Source organism: Heterodontus francisci, chromosome 19 (assembly GCF_036365525.1).
Source record: "Heterodontus francisci isolate sHetFra1 chromosome 19, sHetFra1.hap1, whole genome shotgun sequence".
NCBI lineage: Eukaryota > Metazoa > Chordata > Chondrichthyes > Heterodontiformes > Heterodontidae > Heterodontus > Heterodontus francisci.
In genome coordinates this window covers 23,385,581-23,407,559 of record NC_090389.1, presented here as the reverse complement: position 1 = coordinate 23,407,559, position 21,979 = coordinate 23,385,581, and the positions used below count along the sequence as shown (strand labels likewise).

The following is a 21,979-nucleotide window of genomic DNA, read 5'->3' as shown; positions in this document are numbered from 1 at the left end:
AAAACCTTTTTTTGGAAGAAGAAATTAATCTGCCACTGGACTGATTGTAAACCCAGTGATAAAACACTGCGCTGCTTCCCAAACCATCTCACCTCGGTTCACGGTTTTTCCTGACCAGGCTAACAAAGGTTTCAATTTCAGCTGCTGTGATGTGTTTCTCCAAGAGCTTGCGGTTATTGTGCAGCAAGGCTGTTATGGTGTCTTCGGCCAGCACATCATATCCAATTTGCTTCTGCATGAAGCCGAACTGCTTTGCTATGTACTCCTGGGGAACAGAGCACTCAAATAAGAGATGCTTCAAAAAAAAAAATCCACGCCTGAACAAAGCACCTGAAAAGCTGTCTCCATCTTTACTCAGACGGAGGAAAAAGACCAATCAAGTTCCATCCATCTCCAGCAGTACCTCTTTACTCATTGCCTTCCCCCCCTCCCAGTCAAAACACGCACTAAAATGGAGATTTGTTGTACTCATAGAAACAGACTTTTCTTCACTGTTATAATTTTTAAATGGTGCTTTTATATTTTGCAGGATTTTTTCATGTAGGTGAGATTATATGAAAAATACCAACTGTGTAACCTCCAAATTCAACCCCATTTTCTACCATCAGATGGAAATTTTAAGCAGCCTCCCAGTATCTTAGGTTAAAAGCTTTCTTTTAAATCATATTATCCAGTCAATGAAGCAAGATGAGTTAAACAAAAATGCATTTTGCATTTGCAACATGTGGACGGGATGCTTACTTTAGACTATGAAGTTTGTAACAGGCACATCATCGTTAGAGGCCACGTGACAAGGAGTTTCAGTATTTCAGCCCTCGTACCTGGTTCTTTCTGTAGTCCTGCTGGGAGTGTCTCAGTACTCGGTAACACAATCTGCAGATATGTCGGAATGGGGCATGCCTCTGATCTCCGAGTTCCTCCAGCCTCAGCATAGGGCCATCACCACTGTCTGTGAACGGAGCCTGGAGCAGCTTAAAGATCTACAGAATCAAGACAGTAACCAAGTTAACACCAAATATTCCTCGTGCTACCCAGGTTTATGGACTGAAAACCTACAAGATACTGCTTCAAAACTGCAGCAGTATTGGCTCAACAGCAGAATCCATTTAACTTTGGTCAGAATTATAGATTGTTCCCCATGTGCCACACCTCCCTCATGCGCCACACCTCCCTCATGCTACCATGTGGAGTAGCTGAGGTAAATAGCATAGATGCATTCAAGAAGAAACTAGATATGTACATAATGGAGAAAGGAATAGAATGGTATGCTGCTAAACTGCGATGAAGGTGGGAGGAGACCAGTGTGGAGCATAAACACTGGCATGGACCTGTTGGGCTGAATGACTTATTTCTGTGCTGTTTATTCTATGTAATGCATGTATTGGCTGGCTGGTACAGCATCAAAGTGGTAGGATGGGGTTTTCTGTCACAGATCCTTGTGCAGTGAGTTTCTGATCTTTGCCACATTTACAGGAGCTACTTAACCTCCAAGACAGAAAGAAAGGAATAACAATGGTATTAGAGGAAAGTAGATTGATTTTAACTCAGGGCAGGATTAGTGTATGGAAGGAGATCACAGAGAGTGACAAGCTTGTATACAGAGAGCCAAGAGAGATTATAGCTCCTGGGCCTCACTTACACACGCAAGATCTGACTTGGCGCTGACATCAGCATGAATCACTGCCAGTCTGATCTGTTAAGTTAAAGGGCACCCTGCCTCCTGGGGCAGGAGGGGGGAGGGAAGGACATCATTTTTACCTGCAAAAACTACAGTCGGCCAGATAGAGCAGGAATGGAATGAGCAAATTCCTCACTTTATTTTAACTGCCCCTCTATCTGGTTTTAGCCAGCCTGCAAAGGGGTTGGTGGGGGTTGAGGTGGGTGGGTAGGTGGGAGTGGGGTGGGGGGGGGAAAAAAGAGTGGTGGGTTGGAGGAGGGGCTGGGGAAAGAGTTTGAGTTTATATAATAGAGGCCAGAGATTTTGTCTCAATTCCAGCCCATTACAAAGCAGCATTAGTAACGGCTCGGCATCAGGTAACCTGCTCACCATACAGTAATGTGTATATCACAGGTTTCCTAACAATCAGAAGCCAAATACACTTGATTCATGTGGCAAAATTGCCAAAGACCAAGAAAGGCCATTCAGCCCACTATGCTCGCCCTTCCTGCATTCAAGATCTCCCAATCCAGCATCCAACTATGGCTAAATGTCCCCAACTACCTCTTCGCTCAGCAGATTATACCAGATATTTGCATAAATAATTTCTTTCTGATACCTGTTCTGTTGCACCTGTGATCTGTAGTCTTATTACCTTGCTTTCTTTTAAAGTTATTTACCTTACCCAAGAAAGTTAATACTTGAACATGCGCCCTCAACCATCTCCCAAGGATTAGAGTTGAGCATTTTTTTTAAACACCCTGATAGCTCACTGTCTGCTCCTTTATACTTTCAATTAGACTAATTAATCTTTCCTGTACTTTCTCCAATGCTTCGATTTTCCTTTGTTGTGCAATGACTAGAATTAGACATTGTTTTCCAAATTTGATCTAATCAATGCATTGCAGTTGTTGGCATCCTTCCATCTACGAAAGATGATGGACACACAGCAAACAATCCTTTTCGGTGGAACGTCTTCTCTTAGTGCACCTTTGCTGATGGCTGTGAAGGACAATCCTTGAGAGGCAGGTTCTGCCACAAGTGCTGCACGTGAAACTGCCAAGTGACACTGAGTTGTTGTTTTTGATGTCGGCGTCTGTTGCCAAACTGCTGTAGCAACTGGTTGTCGTGGTGATGCACACCAGTCCACAGGATGTGTTGTCATTTCCCTCTTTCGCCAACTAGTGACTCCCAAGTGTGATAATCGACATTTAGGGCCTTCATGTCACATTTGCAAGCATCCTTGAAGCGGAGCTTTGGGCGCCCCACTGGTTGTCTGGCCCCGGCTACCTCACCATACAGAAGGTCCTTGGGTATGTGACCGTCTTCCATCCTGCGGATGTGGCCGATCCACCGAAGCCGCCTTTGTTTGATTAGTGTCAACACACTTGGGAGCTCTGCCTTCGAAAGGACCGCCACATTTGTGATTTTGTCCTGCCAGGATATACTGAAATGTGCAGCAGATAGTGAAGATGGAAATTATTGAGCTTCTTTTCCTGGCAGCTATAAGCTGTAATGCATTGCCTCAACACAACCTTAGCAGAGTTGAATTCCGCTCTGACTATATATCTTAGCAATTACCTCACCTGGATACTCACAGAGACAAGTTCACTGCTGCTCACTGCTCTACAGGTAATTGTATTAATTCTGCTCCATTCACCAACCCGCATTATTTTATTTGACATTGCTACATTTCATCTGCCATCAGTTAACGTCAACCTGATGGCATAAATTATCCAAATCCCTCTGCAAATCCCTAGCTGCATCCATGGCTTTCACCGCACTGCTCATTTTGGAGTAAGCTGCAAATCTGAATCTTGCAGTTTCAATCTTCCAGGTCATTTACGCAAATCAGAAATAAAGGTCCAATCACTAAACCCTCACATTTCGACTTCTTATCCTTTATCCAACTTTGCATCCAATTATGTACAGTACCCAGGGATCCTAAGGCTTTCATTTTCACTAAGTACCTTTAATGCACAATCTTATTTGGAATTTCTGAAAGTTTTTCCTATCATAGGAAATTCCACTGTTCATTTAATCTGCAAAATCCTCAGAGAAATCAAGGTGGTTTGTCAGGCATGATCTCTAACCTTCTAAGCTAATGCTGTCTACTTCGAACATGCTTCGGCGTCAGAAGGTTGTGGGTTCAAGTCCAACTCCAGAGATGCTGACACTTCTGTGCAGCAGTGAAGGAGTGCTACTGTCGGAGGTGCCGCCTTTCAGACGAGATCTTAAACTGAGGCCCTGCCTGCTTTCAGGCGGATGTAAAAAGTCCCATGGCATTAGTTGGAAAAGAGCAGGCGAGTTCTTCCCAGTGCTCCGGCCAATATTTATCCAGTTAGTATGGTCATTTTTTTCACTGCTATTTGCAGGACCTTGCCATGCACAAATTGGCTGTTGTACTTCTTATGCTACTACAATGCAAAAGTACTTATTTGGCTGTAAAGAGCTTTGGGTTCTTGAGATTGTTAAAGACACAATATAAAGGCAACTTCTTTCTTTGGTATGGGAGATAGTTTAGTAAATTTGTGATGACCACTGCTGATCGTTTACCAACAGTGGAACATGGTGCATGTGAGATGTTTCCAGCCCTCTCTGTCTTGCACGTAAAGCCAGACTTTGTGGATTTTGAGTCACATTACCATGAGTAAAATTCACCTCAAAGACATTTTAAGCCCTGTTGGTTTCTCACAATAAGTATTCCAATCCATTTGCAGTCTAGATAAGCACATACTTTCACAAGTGCGATGGATGGAGACTTATTCCAAGGGCAAACAACTGGTTCAATGTTGGTTGTGAATTTAAAAGGACCTTACAAATGTTGGCATTTACAGATAACTGTACACCACAGAATTTACAGCAAAGCAGGGGACCATCTGAAGCATCATCTCTGTGCTGTGCTAACGCAACAGGAATGATCTACTCTAAAACAATTACTTTATTTTCTTCCTCTTCAAGTTGTTACTCAATTCCTTTTAAACTGTGTTATACTTACTACCTCAGTATGTCACTTATGGGAAAGCATTCCATGTTCTAATGAACCTTTGTGCAGAAAAAACTCATCCCACAATCCTTCTAATGATACTTGAGTCAATGGCTCCAATCAGTGAAAACAATCTTTCACAATTCACCCTCTAACAATGTCACATTTATTCATCCTCTGAAAACCCTTCATAACTGAGATCTGTTCTCAATTTTCTCTGTTCCAGTGAAAGCCTCTTGGCTTTTTTCTTGAGCCTTTGACCATTACCAAGACCTATCACTCATGAACCTTCACTGTACCCTTTCCATGGCTTTGATAACCTTCCTATGAAACATGCACAATTTTACAAAGTTGGCCTAACTAATGTTTCACAGAAATTTATCATCTCCTGGCTTTGACATCTAATACCTCTATGTACAATAACTATAATCCAATTCATCTGTAAACTTTTATGTACCTGCTTCTCTAGATTTCTTCCATGTTAAGAGTCTTACCATTTACAGTGTACTCATACTCACTGTTCTTTCTCTTTCTCCAAAAAAAATTGTACATTTCTCTGCCACCTATCTGCCCACTCTACTAACTCGTCTGTGTCCTCGTGTGACATTTTGCATTTTTCTGAATAAATGGTCATGCTCCCAATTTGACATTATCACGGTTATCACTATATCACTATAATAGTGATATTATCACTATTGCACCAATGTCTAAATTATCATGAATGGAAAACGAGAGAGATCTGGCACAAAACCCTCAGCGAACACCACTACCCGTTTCCTGTCAATCTAGGGAAACATTTACTTTTAGCGTTTCTTTTCTGTCCTCCACAATACAAGTCTTTATTTTCCACAGAAAGCCATCAGGAAAGCCTGCTGCACAAATAAGCATACAGACAGAAGTGGAAAACTGTAGCAGATGAGGACACTTTGTCTAATCTTTAACAACGGAGAACAAGAGTTTAATTATTGTCTAATTTAATTTTGAGTTAGCCTTGCGTTCATTGGTCTTGGGACTTGTAATGGAAATAAAAACACATCTACCCATTTGCCTGCAATTTATCATATTGACTTTTGCATTATTGCCTACTTAAGGTGTCATCCTTGGCTCAGTGGTGGCACTCTTGTTTCGGAGTCTGAAAGTCATGAGTTTAGGTCCCACTTCAACAGTTGAGCACATAATCCAGGTGAACGCTTCTATACCACTGGAAATTAATACAGAATTACACAGATGGATGGTTTAGCTTTTGTTGGATAAAAGCACTCTTTCCAACTTCAACTTCCAACTATCCCCTTTCCTGAAGAGTTGGATTCTCTACTAGTGAATGGTTCTCAGGATCCCAAGTATCCTATGGCACTGTGCACATTCCTCTCATTTAAGCCTTGCTGAAAGTCAACAGGTTATTTTACTGTGGAAGGCTGAACATCTTGGCCTGATCACTTTCTCACCCACCATCTACTTTCTACTTGTGCATGTGCCATTTTCCTAGTCAATGTTGTCCAAAGGCATCCAGAGAGAACAGGAACAGAGAAGGTAACAAATGATGAAAGGTCACAGACCTGAAACATTAACTCTACTGCTCTCTCCACAGATGCTGCCTGACCTGAGTATTTCCAGCACTTTCTGTTTTTATAACAAATGGCAAACAATTTTTGTTGTTTCATGAAGCAAGTGGCCCTTCAGCTTCCAGGTCAGAAACAGAGCACTTCAGTTAACAGATTGTCACCACCCTTTGAGAATGTATACAGCAGGCTTGCTTTGTAGAACTGTTGGATTGCAAAACCCTTTTAAAGCTGTTCTCCTGGCTCTGGAAGTGAGTGTATTGGTCTTGATTGCTGACAGTTTAAAACTTCAAACTTATTTTCAAAAGATTGTGCATTTTTAAAATTAATATTGCATATATTTTGTATCATGTGGTGAATATGGTGACCTGATTGCCACAAATTTGGCGAGCATCAAAATCTTATTGGACAACACTGGCTAGGAAAATGGCAAATGCACAAGTAGAAACTCGACAAATGAACTATGTTCTGATAAATATTACAATGTCAGTTGTACTTCATCAGCTGCAAAACACTTCAGGAAGTCCTGGGGTCATGAAAGGCACTATATAAATGTTAGTTTGTTCTTCCATTACATAACCCAGGAGACAGTGAAGATTTTTGAACTGTGGAGTTCAGAGTTTCAAAAGGATTTAATACTTAAATAATGTTGAATTATTATTCCGAGAAATTGAGGATAAATTAGCCAATTTAAAATAAATCAGTTTGAGATCTTCCCACAATTCCTCACCATGGCAACTTTTACATTGCCTTTTTACATTGATGTTGCCAGTTCCCAACTCCCTAACTTCACATATCCGGCATAAACTCCAATGCAAACTTGGCAGGTCTGCAAAGAATTAGTTCGGAGAAGGCCTGGTCGAAAAAAATGTGTCTGGTGTTATGACCAAGGCAGGGGCAGTGCACAGTCTTTCTCTAGTTCCACTTCTCCACAGGTCACAACATATATTTAAATCTGTAAGCAGTTACTGATGCAGCCAACTATATACTCTATTTTAGTTTCAGAATAAAATCCACCAACCAGGTTTCTTTATTAAACAAAAGCATCAATTTATTATAAAACAAGACTTAGTCAATAAAGATGCAAAGCTCTACCGCACAGTTTGAAATATGACAGTAAACATATATATATCCATTCTAAACACACACACACACACACACACACACACACACACACACACACACACACACACACACACACACACGTTAAAAGAAAAATCAAGACGCTTTGCCCAAAGTACTTATTAAATCTTGAACAAAAAGGATAAGATATGTTATATCCCAGATTGCATACAGTCTGGTGTCAGAGTACATGTAGATCAGTCACTGGGATGTTTTCAGAAGCAGTTCGTTCAGGAGATGTTGAGAGAAAGTCTTCCAGAAGCTTCTCAGCAGAAATGCTGCTTCAATTTCTCTATTTCTTGCACTTGAATCTGAGGGTTTCTCAAAGAGGTGGAGGAAAGATGAACTAATCTCTTTTAGCAGGCTGACCTCCAAACTGACTCAAAACAGTATTCAAAAATGAAACCCACTCTTGAGCAAGATAAATCGACATGTCACTTCTCTTGTAAACAACTCCCATAGTCAGAAGGCATCTGTTGTTTACTTAGCTGAAGACATGTGACATCTAGTAAGTGACCCTTTTAAAAGAACTAAGTCCAGCATCTACGAAATCACTTCAGTCCTCCAATGAATCTATCTCCACAATTCTAAAACACGAGTCCTCAAAAAATATTGTAAAATGGAAGCACTTTCAGAACACTGGTTTCAGCAAATCCAGCAAAGTTTACATTAGGATTACTGCCAGGTGCCTACAACCTGCTTGTCAGGAACCAGTGTGACCCGCAGCACACTAAGGCCAACGTAAAAGCTGCGACAAGTGGACAAGTTCATTACTATTGCTATCACTTCAGTACTCAAAAACTGCAATAGTTCCCTCATTTGTGCCAAGCAGACCCATAAACAGCCTCAGGGTGACAACACTAAGCAGTACTCTAGAATGGCTAGCCATAAGAGATCATCATAACAGAGTGTCGTGATACAAATAAACACGTGATTATACACACACTCCAAATGTTGCCACATTCATCAATTTCACTAATGCAACATGGAACAGTTCCGTTCAGATTAAACCATTTAATGAAAAAACGATTTCCAAATTAAGATCTACTTTTGAGCAGAAATAGTGGAGACCTCCCTACCACCTTTCCCTGCTTTGTTATCTCACCTGTTTTAGAATATTCTGCTCTCTCATGAGTTTCTGTCGCTCTCGGTTTGGCTTGTTGATCACCACCTCGAGCACATCTTGACCTGAATTTGGAACATCCGCAACAAAGAAAACCAAGTCTTCCAGAAGTTTTGTAACAAAACTGTTGAAAATAAATTCAACAAAACAAAAAGGTTCAAGGAGCCCAAACCTCAAGTTTAGAAGACAGCTGATACACTTTACAATACAGTATTACAATAAGATAATATTTGCACATTTTTTTCCAAATACGAGGGTATATTTTTCTGATATGATTTTGACACTCATGTCCTGACCAGTACTTAACTTTTTAAACGTTCAGTGATTGGCATCCAAGCCTGGCAAGAATGACAATTTGGTTTTTAAAAAAAAAATCGTTCTCAAAATCTGGGTATCGCTAGTACAGCCAGCACTTTTTGCCCAACCTTAGGTGCCCAACTTCAGAGAACAGTTAAGAATCAACCATGTTGGCGTGGGACTGCAGTCACCTATCAGGCACCTTTCCTTCCCTAAAGAGGATTAATGAACCAGTTGGGGTTTTAAGACAATCCGATGGCTCATAGTCACTTTTGCTGATCCCAGCTTTTTTTCTTTTTTAAACAGAACTGTCTCAGTAAGATTTGAACTCGTGCCCTGGCTTACTAGTCCAGTAATACAACCACGTAACCCTGCTCTCCTCAACTCCTCTTTGTGCAGTTCCTTTATAGCAAAATACTTGATATGGGCCAAACATCTACCTAGGAGGAAGGCCTGAAACACAGGAATATGCCCTCCTGTGTAGTTGTACTTGGGTAGTCCCAACCTAGAAGAGTCTTCAGTGTACCAGTGTTTGAGGAGTGGGGTAGAGAGAATAATTGGACCTAATTAGAATCCATTCCTCATGCATTTTGTCTGTATTTTTCAGCACTTTGATTTACAACATAATTAAACAGCAAATCTTACAGCGATCTGGGAAGAAGAAAACTAGAGCTGGTTGATGCAGAGGTAAGGTCGAGGAGCTGGGATTTATCTGGTGAAAGGAGTTAGGTACAGCATGGAAAGTTTGCATAGGAAACTTCTGAAATAAATACGGAAATAGGAAATTACAATGGAAGAAAAGAATGACCAAAAAGTATGACAACAGGAAGTAAGGTTTTGTAGATGGGAAGTGCACAGAGATAAAGATATTGAATACGTTATACATGGATTATTTTGAGTGCAAAGAATAAGTGCCTGAAAATTTCTACTTCCTCTTTCCCCACTGTCTGCATGCCCATGAAGTGTCCTTCAATTTTAACTTTCCAGTGTAGTTTCTGTCAAAAAGAATGCAGTTGGTTATTTAGAACAGTTTAATAAGGGAAGCTGCAGGGGCAAAACAGCTCAGCTTGAGGTCAAATTGGACAAGAATCTTGAAAAGAAACTACTGTCAGACAGCAAAAGGATGGATTTGATAGACCAATAGTCTTTTTCTGGAAGTCAGATTTTCTGCATTTCTAGGTGTTGAATCCTTATTCACAGCACAGGATATATTTTTTCAAATCTCCACAAACCACCCGTCTAATCCTCAGGCTTGTTGTAAATTTTTAACTGACCATGAAGTTAATGCCAAGTCTGTATGAAAAACAAGGATGATCAGTTCTTTGGCATTTCCTGACCAATGTCCAAAATGTACTTAATATCAGCTCATCGAACCATCTCAAATGTTCCTGTGTCGACTGCACAAATGTAAGACAAGTAAAAGGGAGGATTCATGTTAAAGGCCTGCTCAGGTCACAAAAAAAAAACCCAACCCGAACCTGACGGAACCACATCGACCCGGACCAGAGCCCGACCCAGCCAGAGTCCTTGCATTTCTTCCCCAAGCCCAACCCGACCTGAGCCCGACCCGAGCCCAGCCCAGCCCGACCACCAGAATGTGCCATTTACCTACCTTGCGACTCCCAATCTTCAGGAAGCTGCAGCACGAGCCTGATGACGTCATAGAGGCGCTCATTCGCTCACTGCACAGACTCAGAGCTTCCTTCTTTGATGTCCCGGACTCCCAGCTCAGGTAGGTTTTTTACTTTTAACACTTCTTGCTGTGTCCCCCCGACCTGGACCCGGCCCAACCCAATCCAAACCCGGATGAGTGACCCAACCCGAACCCAACACATGTCGTTGGGTCCCGTTGGATTCGGGTCGGGTAGCAGGCCTTTATTTCATGTTCCAACAGGTCAGGAAAATGTAGGTGGTAAATTACTGGTTGCCGGTTTAAAAGATGTCACCTACCGTCTTTCATTCTGAGTAATAGTGCCCTTTTCAAGCTTGCCAGCTATTGAAGCCAACACTTTACTGGCATCATTGGCAAAGTCCAAATCTCTCACTTCAGCTGGCGAAACGGGTACAATAGCAAATGCTTCTTTATCCTCTTTAGTTGGAGAGGTGCCAATCTGAGATGGAAGAAGATAGCAGCAATTTAAGTACCAACAATTCACTGGCTTTTAATTGTTACCTTTATCTTTTCCAAAATTACCTTCAGCATAACTGGCCTCTCTTCATCTTTATCTATTGGAATATTGGTACTGTGAACCCATGTATTTGTGCAGAGATGCCGAAGTCGAACATAAGAGTTCCTGAAACACACATTAATTTGGAGTCAAATATAACTTTTCAATGACGGACTACAAAAACAACAAAAGCTTGCATTTATTTGGCACCGATATGTAGTAAAATGTCTCAAGTTGTTGCACAGGATCAAACAAAATTTGACACCTAACCGCATAATGAGATTTTAGGACTGGAAGCTTGGACACTGAGGTAGGTTTTAAGGATTGTCTTAAGGGAGAGGTTTAATGAGGGAAGTCCAGAGCTATCGGGCCAAGGCTACGGGAACGGTGGTGTAGAGGTAATCTTACTGGACTAGTCATCCCGAGGCCACAACGAAAGCTCTGAGAAAACGAGTTCAAATCCCACCACGACAGCTGGTGGAATTTAAATTCAATTAACAAATAAATCTGTAATTAAAAAGCTAGTCCCAGTAATGGTCACCATGAAACTACTGGATTGTTGTAAAAACCCACCAGGTTTACTCATATCCTTTAGGGAAGGAAATCTGCCATCTTTGCCCGGTGGCCTATATGTAATTCCAAACCAAGTGCAATGTGGTTGACTCTTAACTGCCCACTGAAATTGCCTAGCAAGTGACTCAGTTGTACCAAACCGCTAGAGAAAAGACTAAAAAGAATAAAATAGGACGTACCACCTAACACTGACCTAGGCACCAGAAACGATAATGACACACCCTGTCCAGTCAACCCTGCAAAGTCCTCCTTACCAACAACTGGGAACTTGTGCCAAAACTGGGAGAGCTGTCCCACAGACTAGTCAAGCAACAGCCTGACATAGTCATACTCACAGAATCATAACTTACAGACAATGCCCCAGATGCCTCCATCACCATGCCTCACTTTCGCCAATCTGCCCAAGACAGTATTGGTAGGACTGACCATTGTATTGTGTGGAATGACCACTGTGATAAATGGCTGAATTCAGAACAGATCTAGCAACTCAAAACTAAGCATCCATGAGGTGCTGTGGGCCATCAACAACAGAATCGTATTCAATCACAACCTGTAACATCATAGCCTGGAATATCCCTCACTCTACCATTACCATCAAGCCAGATGATCAACCTGGTTCAATGAGACGTGCAAGAGTGCATGCCAGGAGCAGCAGACATACCCAAAATCTGACGTCAATCTGATGAAGCTACCACACAGGACTACATGTATACTAAACAGCGGCAGTAGCATGCGATAGACAGAGCTATGCAGTCCCACGACTGAGATCAGATCAAAGCTCTGCAGCCCTGCCACATCCAATTGTGAATGGTGGTGGACAATTAAACAAAAAACCAGAAGAGGCTACAAAAACATTCCCATTCCCAATGATGGGATTGTCCAGCACATCAGCCAGAAGCGTCAAGTAGATTGTACATCTCGGCCCCCCCCATCATAGATGCCAGTCTTCAAACAATTCGATTCACTCCATGTGATATCAAGAAATAACTAAAGGCACTGGATACAGCAAAAGCTATGGACCGCGACAACATCCCGACAGTTGTACTGAAGACTTGTGTTGCAGAACTAGCCACACCCCTAGCCAAGCTGTTCCAGTACAGCTAGTATTTGCATCTACCCGACAATGTGCAAAATTGCCCAGGAATGTCTTGTCCACAAAAAGCAGGACAAATCCAATACGGCCAATTACCGCCCCATTAGTCTACTCGCAATTATCAGCCAAGTGATGGAAAGTGTCTTCAACAGTGCTATCAAGTGGCACTTACACAGCAACAACCTGCTCACCGATGCTCAGCTTGGGTTCTGCCAGGGTCACAGATCCTGACCTCATTACAGCCTTGGTCCAAACATAGACAAAGCAGCTGAACTCAAGAGGTGAGGGGAGAGTGACTGCCTTTGACATCAAGGCAGTATTTGACCAAGTTTGACCAATTTGATCAAGGAGCCCTAGCAAAATTGAAGTCAATGGGAATCAGGGGGAAAACTCTCCACTGGTTGCAGTCATAACCAAGCACAAAGATGGTTGTGGTTGTTGGAGGCCAAACATCTAAGCCCCAGGACATCACTGTAGGGTGGCGCCCTAGACCCAATCAACTTCAGCTGCCTCGTCAATAACTTTCCCTCCACCAGATAGTGGGGATCTTTGCAGATAATTGCTCAGCGTTCAGTACCATTTGCAACTCCTCAGATACTGAAGCAGTCTGTGTCCACATACAGCAAGACCTAGACAACATTCAGGCTTGGGCTGACAAGCAGCAAGTAACATTTGTGCCACACAAGTGCCCAGCAAAGTCTGTCTCCAACATAAGAGAATTAACCATCTCCCCTTGATATTCAACGGCATCACCATCACTGAATCCCACACAATCAACATCCTGGGATTACTATTGACCAGAACCTTAATTGGACCAGCCATATAAGTACTGTGGCTACAAGAACAGGTCAGAGGTTGGGATTGCTGTGAACAACTCCCCCACCCAAACCCCCCCGAATCCTCAAAGCCTGTCCACCACCTACAAGGCACAAGTCAGGAGTGTGATGGAATACTCTCCACTTGCCTGGACAGGTGCAGCTCCAAGAACAATCAGAAGCTCAATACCATCCAGGAAAAAGCAGCCCACTTCATCAGCACCCCATCCACCACCAACACAGTGGCAGCAGTGTGTACCACCTACAAGATGCACGGCAGCAATTCGCCAAGCCTCATTTGACAGCACCTTCCAAATTCAAAACCTTTACCACCTAGAAGGACAAGGGCAACAGGTGCATGGAAACGCCAAGACACACACCATCCTGACTTGGAAATATATCATCGTTCCTTCACTGTTGCTGGATCAAAAACTTGGAACTCCCTTCCTAACAGCACTGTGGGTGTACCTACCTCACAAGGACTGCAGCGGTTCAAGAAGGCAGCTCATCCCCACATTCTCAAGGGCAATTAGGGATGGGGAACAAATGCTGACCTTGCCAGTGACGCTCACATCCCAGGAACAAGTACAAAAAAATCAGCTGAAGGCACTGCTGCCAACAGTGGAGCAACGGAAATCAGGGATGCGCAGGAGGCCAGAATTGGAATCTTAGCACCCAATATAGTGAGCCACAGACTTTGGAGAAAGGTTGAATGATCTGATAGAAGACCAACAGGTTAGCTGCTCATGGTCATTTGATTGCACATTGTTTCAGTACTTCAGGTATTATATTATAACAGTGATTTTTCTTACAATATGTAGCTTAGGAATTGGGACGAGGTGGGGGGGGGGGGGTGGGCAGGGTAGGCAAATACTGACATCACTAAAGGAAAACAGATTACTGCAAATTGAAATTATGCTAGTCATGCTCTTCCCATTTCAGATTTCTAAAGCATAAGATGGCAATAACTAGCATTTTCCAACATAGATTTCCAGCAAAAATAGTAACCCCTGACATATCAACTGTTAACACATATTAACTAGAGTTTTGTTTTGATGCACGGAACTCTTAAAAAAAAAAAGATTTCTGCTTACATGAAGTGATGCATCATGATTGACCACCACATAATCATGTAGACATACTATTCGTCAGATCATGGAGTTATTGAAGGTATTGGTAAACTAGCATGCATTCAAGTAGCCTTGTGTATTGAGGTAGTTTGTTAAATATGGTATTTGGGGAGGGTGCTTTATCGTGAAACATGTGACTTGTTGAAGCGATTTAATGTTTTGAATTGGGATTTCTCAAACTGTGGAGCAAACAAGTTTGCAAATTTCTAACAGAACTACTCTTTCAATGTCTTAAAAATCTCACACAACACTCAGAATTGCTGGTTTGATTTGGGGAAAGGAAGGGAAAAAAAAAAAAAAAAAAAATCGAAGAAATCTTTTATGCTGAAGATTTCTGCACAGAACAAATTGCTTGCATGAAGTGATTTGGCTTGCAGGAGTATGGACCCAATTCTTCATGGTACCATCAATGGATATGAGATTTCTTTTCATCTGGAGCAGTCTTGTCCAATACGCTCACCATTAGTCACCTGTGGCGATTTAGGAAATTAGGTCTGATTGGCTACATCACTCATTTGTAAATTAATAACGTAAGTAATAGGCACTGCCATTGGTCACATGATCTCAATACACATGTGCACTTCATTTTTTGCATGAATTTGTTGGCAAGATGAAAAGCAGAGTGTGAAAGTGGTTCTTAATAGTGGAGTGTCTTCCTTCCTTAATTATCGAATGTTGACAGGTGCTTGTGAAGTAAATATACACAAAGTCTAGTTTCCTCTATAGTGTAAGTGTCATCTAAGGTGTTTACTAATAAAATTAGTGCATGTGGTCAAAACGGTGTAACCGTAGCCACAATTGTGGCCAGTCAACAATTTCTATTGGATGGAAGGAATGAGTGTACTGGGCGATGACTATATGTGGATTGATTATGTCTCACCAGCCTGATCTCATATTAACCCAAGGATCAAATAGGAATAGAATTAGGTCTGGGTTTGGACCATATAGTTTGGGAAAGGGTCCTTTTAAGATCTGTTTGCACACCAATAGAGAGACTTGACACTTATTGGCTCATGGATGTTTAACACGCCAATCAGTGTCAGTTGATGGAAGAGTGATGCTCGAATGTATTTTTAGTGGAGGCAAGCTGACAGAGAATATTACAATGAACTGGAGCAAATAAATTTCACATGCCCATCCAGCCAGTATTTTGTCAAAGAGTTTCAGTTAATCTACAATCTAGGCTCATGTATAAGTTTGGTTATTTGAGAACTACCATTGAGCAAATAAAGTAAGCTGAACTTCAAAAAGTGCAGTTCGTGACAATTTATTTGGGCACATTTGCCAAAATAGATGGCTTCTCATATGCTTGATCCGAAAAAGCTACCAATAGTATTTTCAAGACACTGGTCACTGAATATTTCAAATACCCAATACATGGACAAAGTTTATTTTAAACTTAGCATTTACATAAAGTTCTCTTTCCAATAGTTTCTGCACCAGCCATTTAACGTCACTCTATTTATCATTGAAAGGTGGTTTGTTTATTGACATTTGTGATAATAAGAAGCCAAAACTGGAGAGTTGTACCAAGTCACATGGTTGGCAGATGATCAACACAACAACTTACAGCAGTTGGTCAAGAGCTCTACCTGATGTAAAGGAAGTGCAAACACATTTATTTATCACCTTTCATGTACTTAGGTTGCCTAAAAGTACCTCAGAGCCAATGAAGTACTTCTGAAATCTAATTGATTTTGTAATGTAGGAGGTATGGCAGCCAATTTGTGCACAGTGAGGGTCCACAACGAGCAGTTGGTCTGCTTTCAGTTGTGCGGATCAAGGGATAAATATCAGCCAGGCCCCCAAAGGAACATCCCTGCTCAAATATTGTCATGGGATCTTTTACATCCACCTGAGAGGGCAGATGGGTTTCTGCTTTAAGTGTCATCCAAAGATAGAGAAGATGTTAAACTGAGAAAGCAGTCTCTTGATTGATGTATACACTGGATTACTTGATTTTAGGATACCTTTCCAAGAGAAATGCGAAGGAAATATAGAACTCACACAACAATTTCCTCAATGGCTTAATGGATAAGGGCAATACATAACCACACAAAGCAGTAAGTCCTAGGCTCAATTCTTGTTTCGTACACTGTTAGCTAACCTCACCTAGGACTGAAGTTGGCAGAAGGGAAATTCAGCCAGTGTTTCAGCTGCCTATGGTAGTCCAGCGACTTGTGTAGGAAAGTGCATGTGCATGGCTTCTGGGTAAGAACTGAACTGAGCTTGACTGTGATACCCTCTGTGATAAATAACATATTCTATTGGCATTCACTGTTTAGGTTGATGCACAAAGAACGCCCCATTTGGCAAGGTGCAATTTGTCCCTGAAACGTTTTTTTTTAAGGAGGTGGGTGGTGGCTGGGTGGAAAACAAACCTTTCCCCACTTTCCTGCACAGAGAGCATGCATAATTCATTAAAGAGAGAATCTTGTCATCAGTACTCCCAAAAGTCAGTTGTCCAATATGCTGGTCACATGGAAATGGGAATCCAGATCTGTCTATTTGCATTTCTGATTAATAACTAAAAATGGAATAGTAGACATCATTGGTCAAATGATCTCAGTATTTAGATTTGCATGGCATAGGCACATGTACTTTAACATTTTGTAAAAACAAGTGAGTGCATTTTTGACTGTTCAGAGTGCTTTACATCCTTGTGTAATGAATGGTGCTAGATGTTTATTAGTTAACTATATGTGTGAAGTTCATTTACTAGTATTGTGAGTGTATGCAAGACATTTCCTACTGAAATTAGTACATGCAACTAAAACAGTGCCACTGCAGCCACACCAGTGGCGAGTCAGTGCGCTCTTCTGAACAAAAATGGGTTAAGAGTTCTGAGGTAAACTTGAACTTGGACACCTTGATCAAAGAACACAGTTATAAAATTTTAACTCTCCATATGACTGACCTACTGAACTGCAAATGAGCTCAGAAAAGCCTTTATACTTAATTTTAGTCACGTATGAAGTAAAATATCTACTGGCTATTAAGAGTCTTGGTTCATATATAGTCACCAGCGTATGAAAGTTCGGAAATTATTGGGCAACAGCTGGATTTGCCCTTGCTTCTTGACCGTCACCAACGTGGGAAAAAAAAACACAAAGTCAGAACCTAGACCGCGCAGCTTTCCTAAGTTCAGGTATCCCTCATATTCCAAAGGTGCCAGACAGTGCTGGATTGCCATTTCTATTAGCATTGGTACAGTGGTAGCAGTTTCAACTCTTTGTTAATAGGTCCAGTAGCACAGTAGTTATGTTACTGGACCAGTAATCCAGAGGCCTGTACAAATGATCCAGTCACACATTTAAATCCGACCACAATAGCAAAGGAATTTAAATTCAATTCATTAAATAAAAATCTGTAATAAAAAACGAGTCATCAGTAATGGTGACCATAAAACCACCAGATTGTTGTAAAAAAGCCATCTGATTCACAAATGTCCTTTAGGGAAGGAAATCTGCCATCCTTACCCAGTCTGGCCTATGTGCAATGCCAGACCCACAGCAATGCGAGTCGGAAGTTACTGCCCTTTGAAATAGCCTAGCGGACACTCAGCTGTATTCCAGATAGCAACTCACCACCATCTTCTCAAGTACATTTAGGAATGGGAAGTAAATGCTGACCTTGCCAGCAAGGCCCATGTCCTGACAATGAATTAAAAAAAAAAAATAGGGATTCTAATTCCACTCTAGAGACTTCAGCTTTTCTGACATTTCAGAGGTGACATCTTTCGGATGCCCTTTATGCCCTCTCAAGTGGACAGGATAGTTCTTCCTGGTGTCCTGGCCAATATATATATCCCTCAACCAACATTACTGAAACAGATTATCTGGTCATTGCTGTTTGTGGAACCTTGTTATGTGCAAATTGGCTGCCGCATTTTCTGCATTATAACAGCGACTACACTTCAAAAGTGCATCATTGGCTGTAAAGTATTTTGGGATGTCCTAAGGTTAAAAAGCACTATATAAATGCAAGTCTGTCTTTCTTTTTGACTAAATTGCCAGACCAATTAAGTTGCAAGAAGATTCTGAGCATTATCTGCTCTGAAAAATTCTCCATTAAGTGAGTGACCCTTTCAGTTATGAAATACAGGGAATTTTATTTAGAACTCAAAAAAAATTCCCAGAATATCAGAACTTAATATAAATTCAAAAATTTAAGCAGACGTAACACCAGCACCACATTTGAATTTTGTTTTTTGGTGATTATGTGCATAATGTTTTGAATATTGAGCAGCTGTTCTATGAACATTTAATCTGTATCTTTTTACATCTGAACTTGCCCAAACGCATTAATTTGGCTACAAATCAATCATACCTTGGAACAAGAGAGTCCCCTCTTTGCAGAGTAGTAGTATCTAGCTCAAAGATAGAGGAGATATGGTTCCCCTCAGGCACTGACACGAGCGTGTACATCACCTTCTCCTGGATGGTGCGTATTCGGTTTCTCAAGGCTTCCTGGTCAGAGTCAATCTGGCGAAGACAACACACACAAGATTTAAACATTTTGAGATAGAAAGCTGGAAGAGAACAGAATGCTAAATGGACCTTAAAGATGCAGATGAAAATAACTGATGATGTCTGCTGACCCATTAGTTGGAATTTTGTGATGGCGGCAGGGGTTTCGATGTCAGGGGAAAGCGACGCCGTGATCCCCATATCAGCTCTTGTATGGAAGGCCCATCGAATCTACTGCCAATCAGGCAGTTAACTGGACAGCAGCAGGCCTTCCGCCGGATTTAGGACCCCGCCACCGGAGGTCCCGGCCTTGCAGAGTTTCCAGCCAATCAGAGACAGGCAGCTGAAGCGCCATCACGGCTGTAGTTGTAGCGATCAGACACCAAGGAGCAGTGCTGGAACCAGGCTCGAGGTAGATCAGGGCAGGAGGAGTCTCACCGGGGTGGGAGTCAGGGGGGAGGGAGTAAATGGGGTTCGTCAGCAAGGGCAGGGGGGTGGACCTCACAAGGCACCCCCCTTCCTTATACCAGATTCTGTTGTGCAGACACTCAAGTGCCTTCGAACAAGGGACCCCATCGTCCCCCCGCGCCACAGCCAGGAAGCAGCCCACAAGGTTTTGTGTGCCGTGCTTCCTGTGTGGCGACAAGGCCGCCTGCTGCACGGCTAATTGAGGCTGGAGCAGCAAGAGGCCCTTAATTAGGGGATAATTACCCCGTTAAGGGCCTCAGTTGGTGGTGGAGTGGGAAGGCCGTTCACAAGCCTTCCCACCCTGCACTTAATTTCGGCAGAGTCAGCAAGATGGCGGCACACCCCACCCCCCTCCCCCCACCCCCGGCACACTACCATCCCACCTGATATTATACCCTCCCTGCCTCCAAACCCACCATGGGGGAAAGAGTGTAAACTCCCACCCATAATCTTCAATGTAATGGAAATTTCTTATAAGTTACTGACTCACAGATGGCACTGGGTTCACACAAAAACCTTGAAGTTGCATAATGCCCCAGCACTAAAACTCCCCTCAGACTAACATCCCACTTTCATCTGCAGTCTCATTCTTTCCACACACCAAATTCACAGGACTTACTGAAGGAGACCAACAAAGGAACAGTGACTCCATCAAAATATTCCTTTCAAACACACAATACTCATGGGAGGAGGCGTGATGTGAATTCCAAACTGACTTGCATGGTGAAGGTGGTTACTGACAGCAAAGTGAACTATAAAAACTATTTACGCACTACCTGAGCGCATGGTGGAAGCATATCAATAGTAACTTTCAAAAGGGAATTAGATAAATACATGGAAAGGTTAGACTTGCAGGGTGATGGGAACAAGAGCAGGGGAGTAGGACAAATTCGATAGCTCTTTCAAAGAGCCAATATGGACATGATGGCCCATACGGCTTCCTTTTGTGATGTTTCATTCTACAATTCTGTGATAATTTTCATATTGGAAAAGGAGTTGAGTACCACCCAAAATTAGCATATGCTGATGGGCTGAAGTCATGTTTTGCAAGCTGATTGCCTTGCAATCCAATGGGGACGCTTACAGTCCAACCTGCTAAGCATGACTACATTTCTTAGCAGAGCTGGCAGTAGCGAATCATAGAATGGAGATTGGATACAGTGGTAATACTCTGAAATAACCTTTATTCCTACCTACACAGGGTCTAATTTGACGAGTCCTGGAGCTGCCCTGGCACCATAATTGTGGAAAAAAACAAAGTTTGCTTTTACTGCAGATATACGATAACTGAGGGATGAGAAGGGCTAAAAGGAGGAAACTTAAATCAGAAAAACAGGGACCACAATCTTACTTAAGGAGTAATTACTCCTTCAAAGATATTACAGTAATCAAAATAAATTAGTATGCTCTACAATCAAAATTACTGCGATATGGTGAATCATGAGAAGGAAAATATACAAGGTTTCTGAAAAATCGACTGATGTTTGAAATACAAGTTCGCAATTTTAAATGTGAAAATCTACATTCTGCATCTAAGCATTGGGCATGTGAATGGAAAAATTTGGCAAATTTTAACCACTTAAGAAAACTAAGAAAACAATTAGAAATAAAACTAACATTTATGGCAGCTTCACTGTAGCTCAGATATTTAAAAAAATGAAGCTCACCCCCCATTTTTATTATTGAACACTTGCTTTTCCAAAATAATAATAGGCACCAATGGAAGACTGATCATGGGAATTGTAAAGTGACAAGTATCAGTTTGAACTAACCAAGATTTTGATCAAGACTGTGACTCATCAGATGAAGCATTTGCAATCTCAGCCAAACCATGGAGAGACAGGGATAAAGGAGGGGGTTGGGAGGAGGGGGTGGAGGAGGAAACAGAGGAAGAACCCAAGAGTCAGGGTCTTTTTTGTGCAAGGAATGAAATAAAAAAAAAAATAAGAGGTCAGTCAGCCAAAGCAGCTTGCACATCTAGTAATTGATACAGGGTACCTTATCCAGTTATGTGTTATTATTAAGTGTGGGAAGAGCATACCATCGGACCAGAGAAGGGAAACAATTTCAAAGTAGAAGGGTGAAGGTGAGCAAAACTGTCTTTGTAAACGAATCCTCAACTTATATATTTACATATTAAAATGATCAGAGAACAGCAAAGTACCCCAAGTAGTAAAATTCTTAAGGAAGTGGAGGAACAAAGAGGTTCAACAGTGCAGATGCACAGTTCTTTAAAGTTTGTGCAAGAACCTTTTTTAAAAAAAAAAAGTATTAAATATAGGTGCATTGAATATAAAACAAGGACATGAAGAATTTGTCCAAGACATTAGTTAGATCACAGCTGGCGTATGATGTGCCATTTTAGTCAACTCATTCTGGAAGGATATTGAAAAATACTGGAATCATAAGTCGGCCATTCAGTCTATCATGCCTGCTAGCTCTCTCAAAGAGCTACCCAGTTTGTCCCACTCTCCTGAATGCCTACTTATCCTGCAAATTCTTTTTAAAGTAGGGATCCA

The 21,979-nt window shown here is 41.7% G+C and overlaps 1 protein-coding gene across 5 annotated transcripts in view; it reads right to left on the bottom strand.

Annotated features, from left to right (window-relative positions):
- Window positions 1-21,979, bottom strand: part of itpr1b (inositol 1,4,5-trisphosphate receptor, type 1b) — a 556,093-nt gene that overhangs the window by 327,711 nt on the left and 206,403 nt on the right. For all 5 annotated transcript variants that reach the window (XR_010976943.1, XM_068051457.1, XM_068051458.1 and 2 more), the window contains 6 exons: window positions 18,853-19,007; window positions 10,939-11,038; window positions 10,695-10,855; window positions 8,430-8,571; window positions 822-980; window positions 93-265 (listed from right to left, as the gene is read on the bottom strand). Coding sequence is in view for 4 of the 5 variants with exons in the window: in XM_068051457.1 (XP_067907558.1) it covers window positions 93-265; window positions 822-980; window positions 8,430-8,571; window positions 10,695-10,855; window positions 10,939-11,038; window positions 18,853-19,007 (890 nt within the window). In the remaining variant the exon portion in view is untranslated. The remainder of the gene's footprint in view (window positions 1-92; window positions 266-821; window positions 981-8,429; window positions 8,572-10,694; window positions 10,856-10,938; window positions 11,039-18,852; window positions 19,008-21,979) is intronic.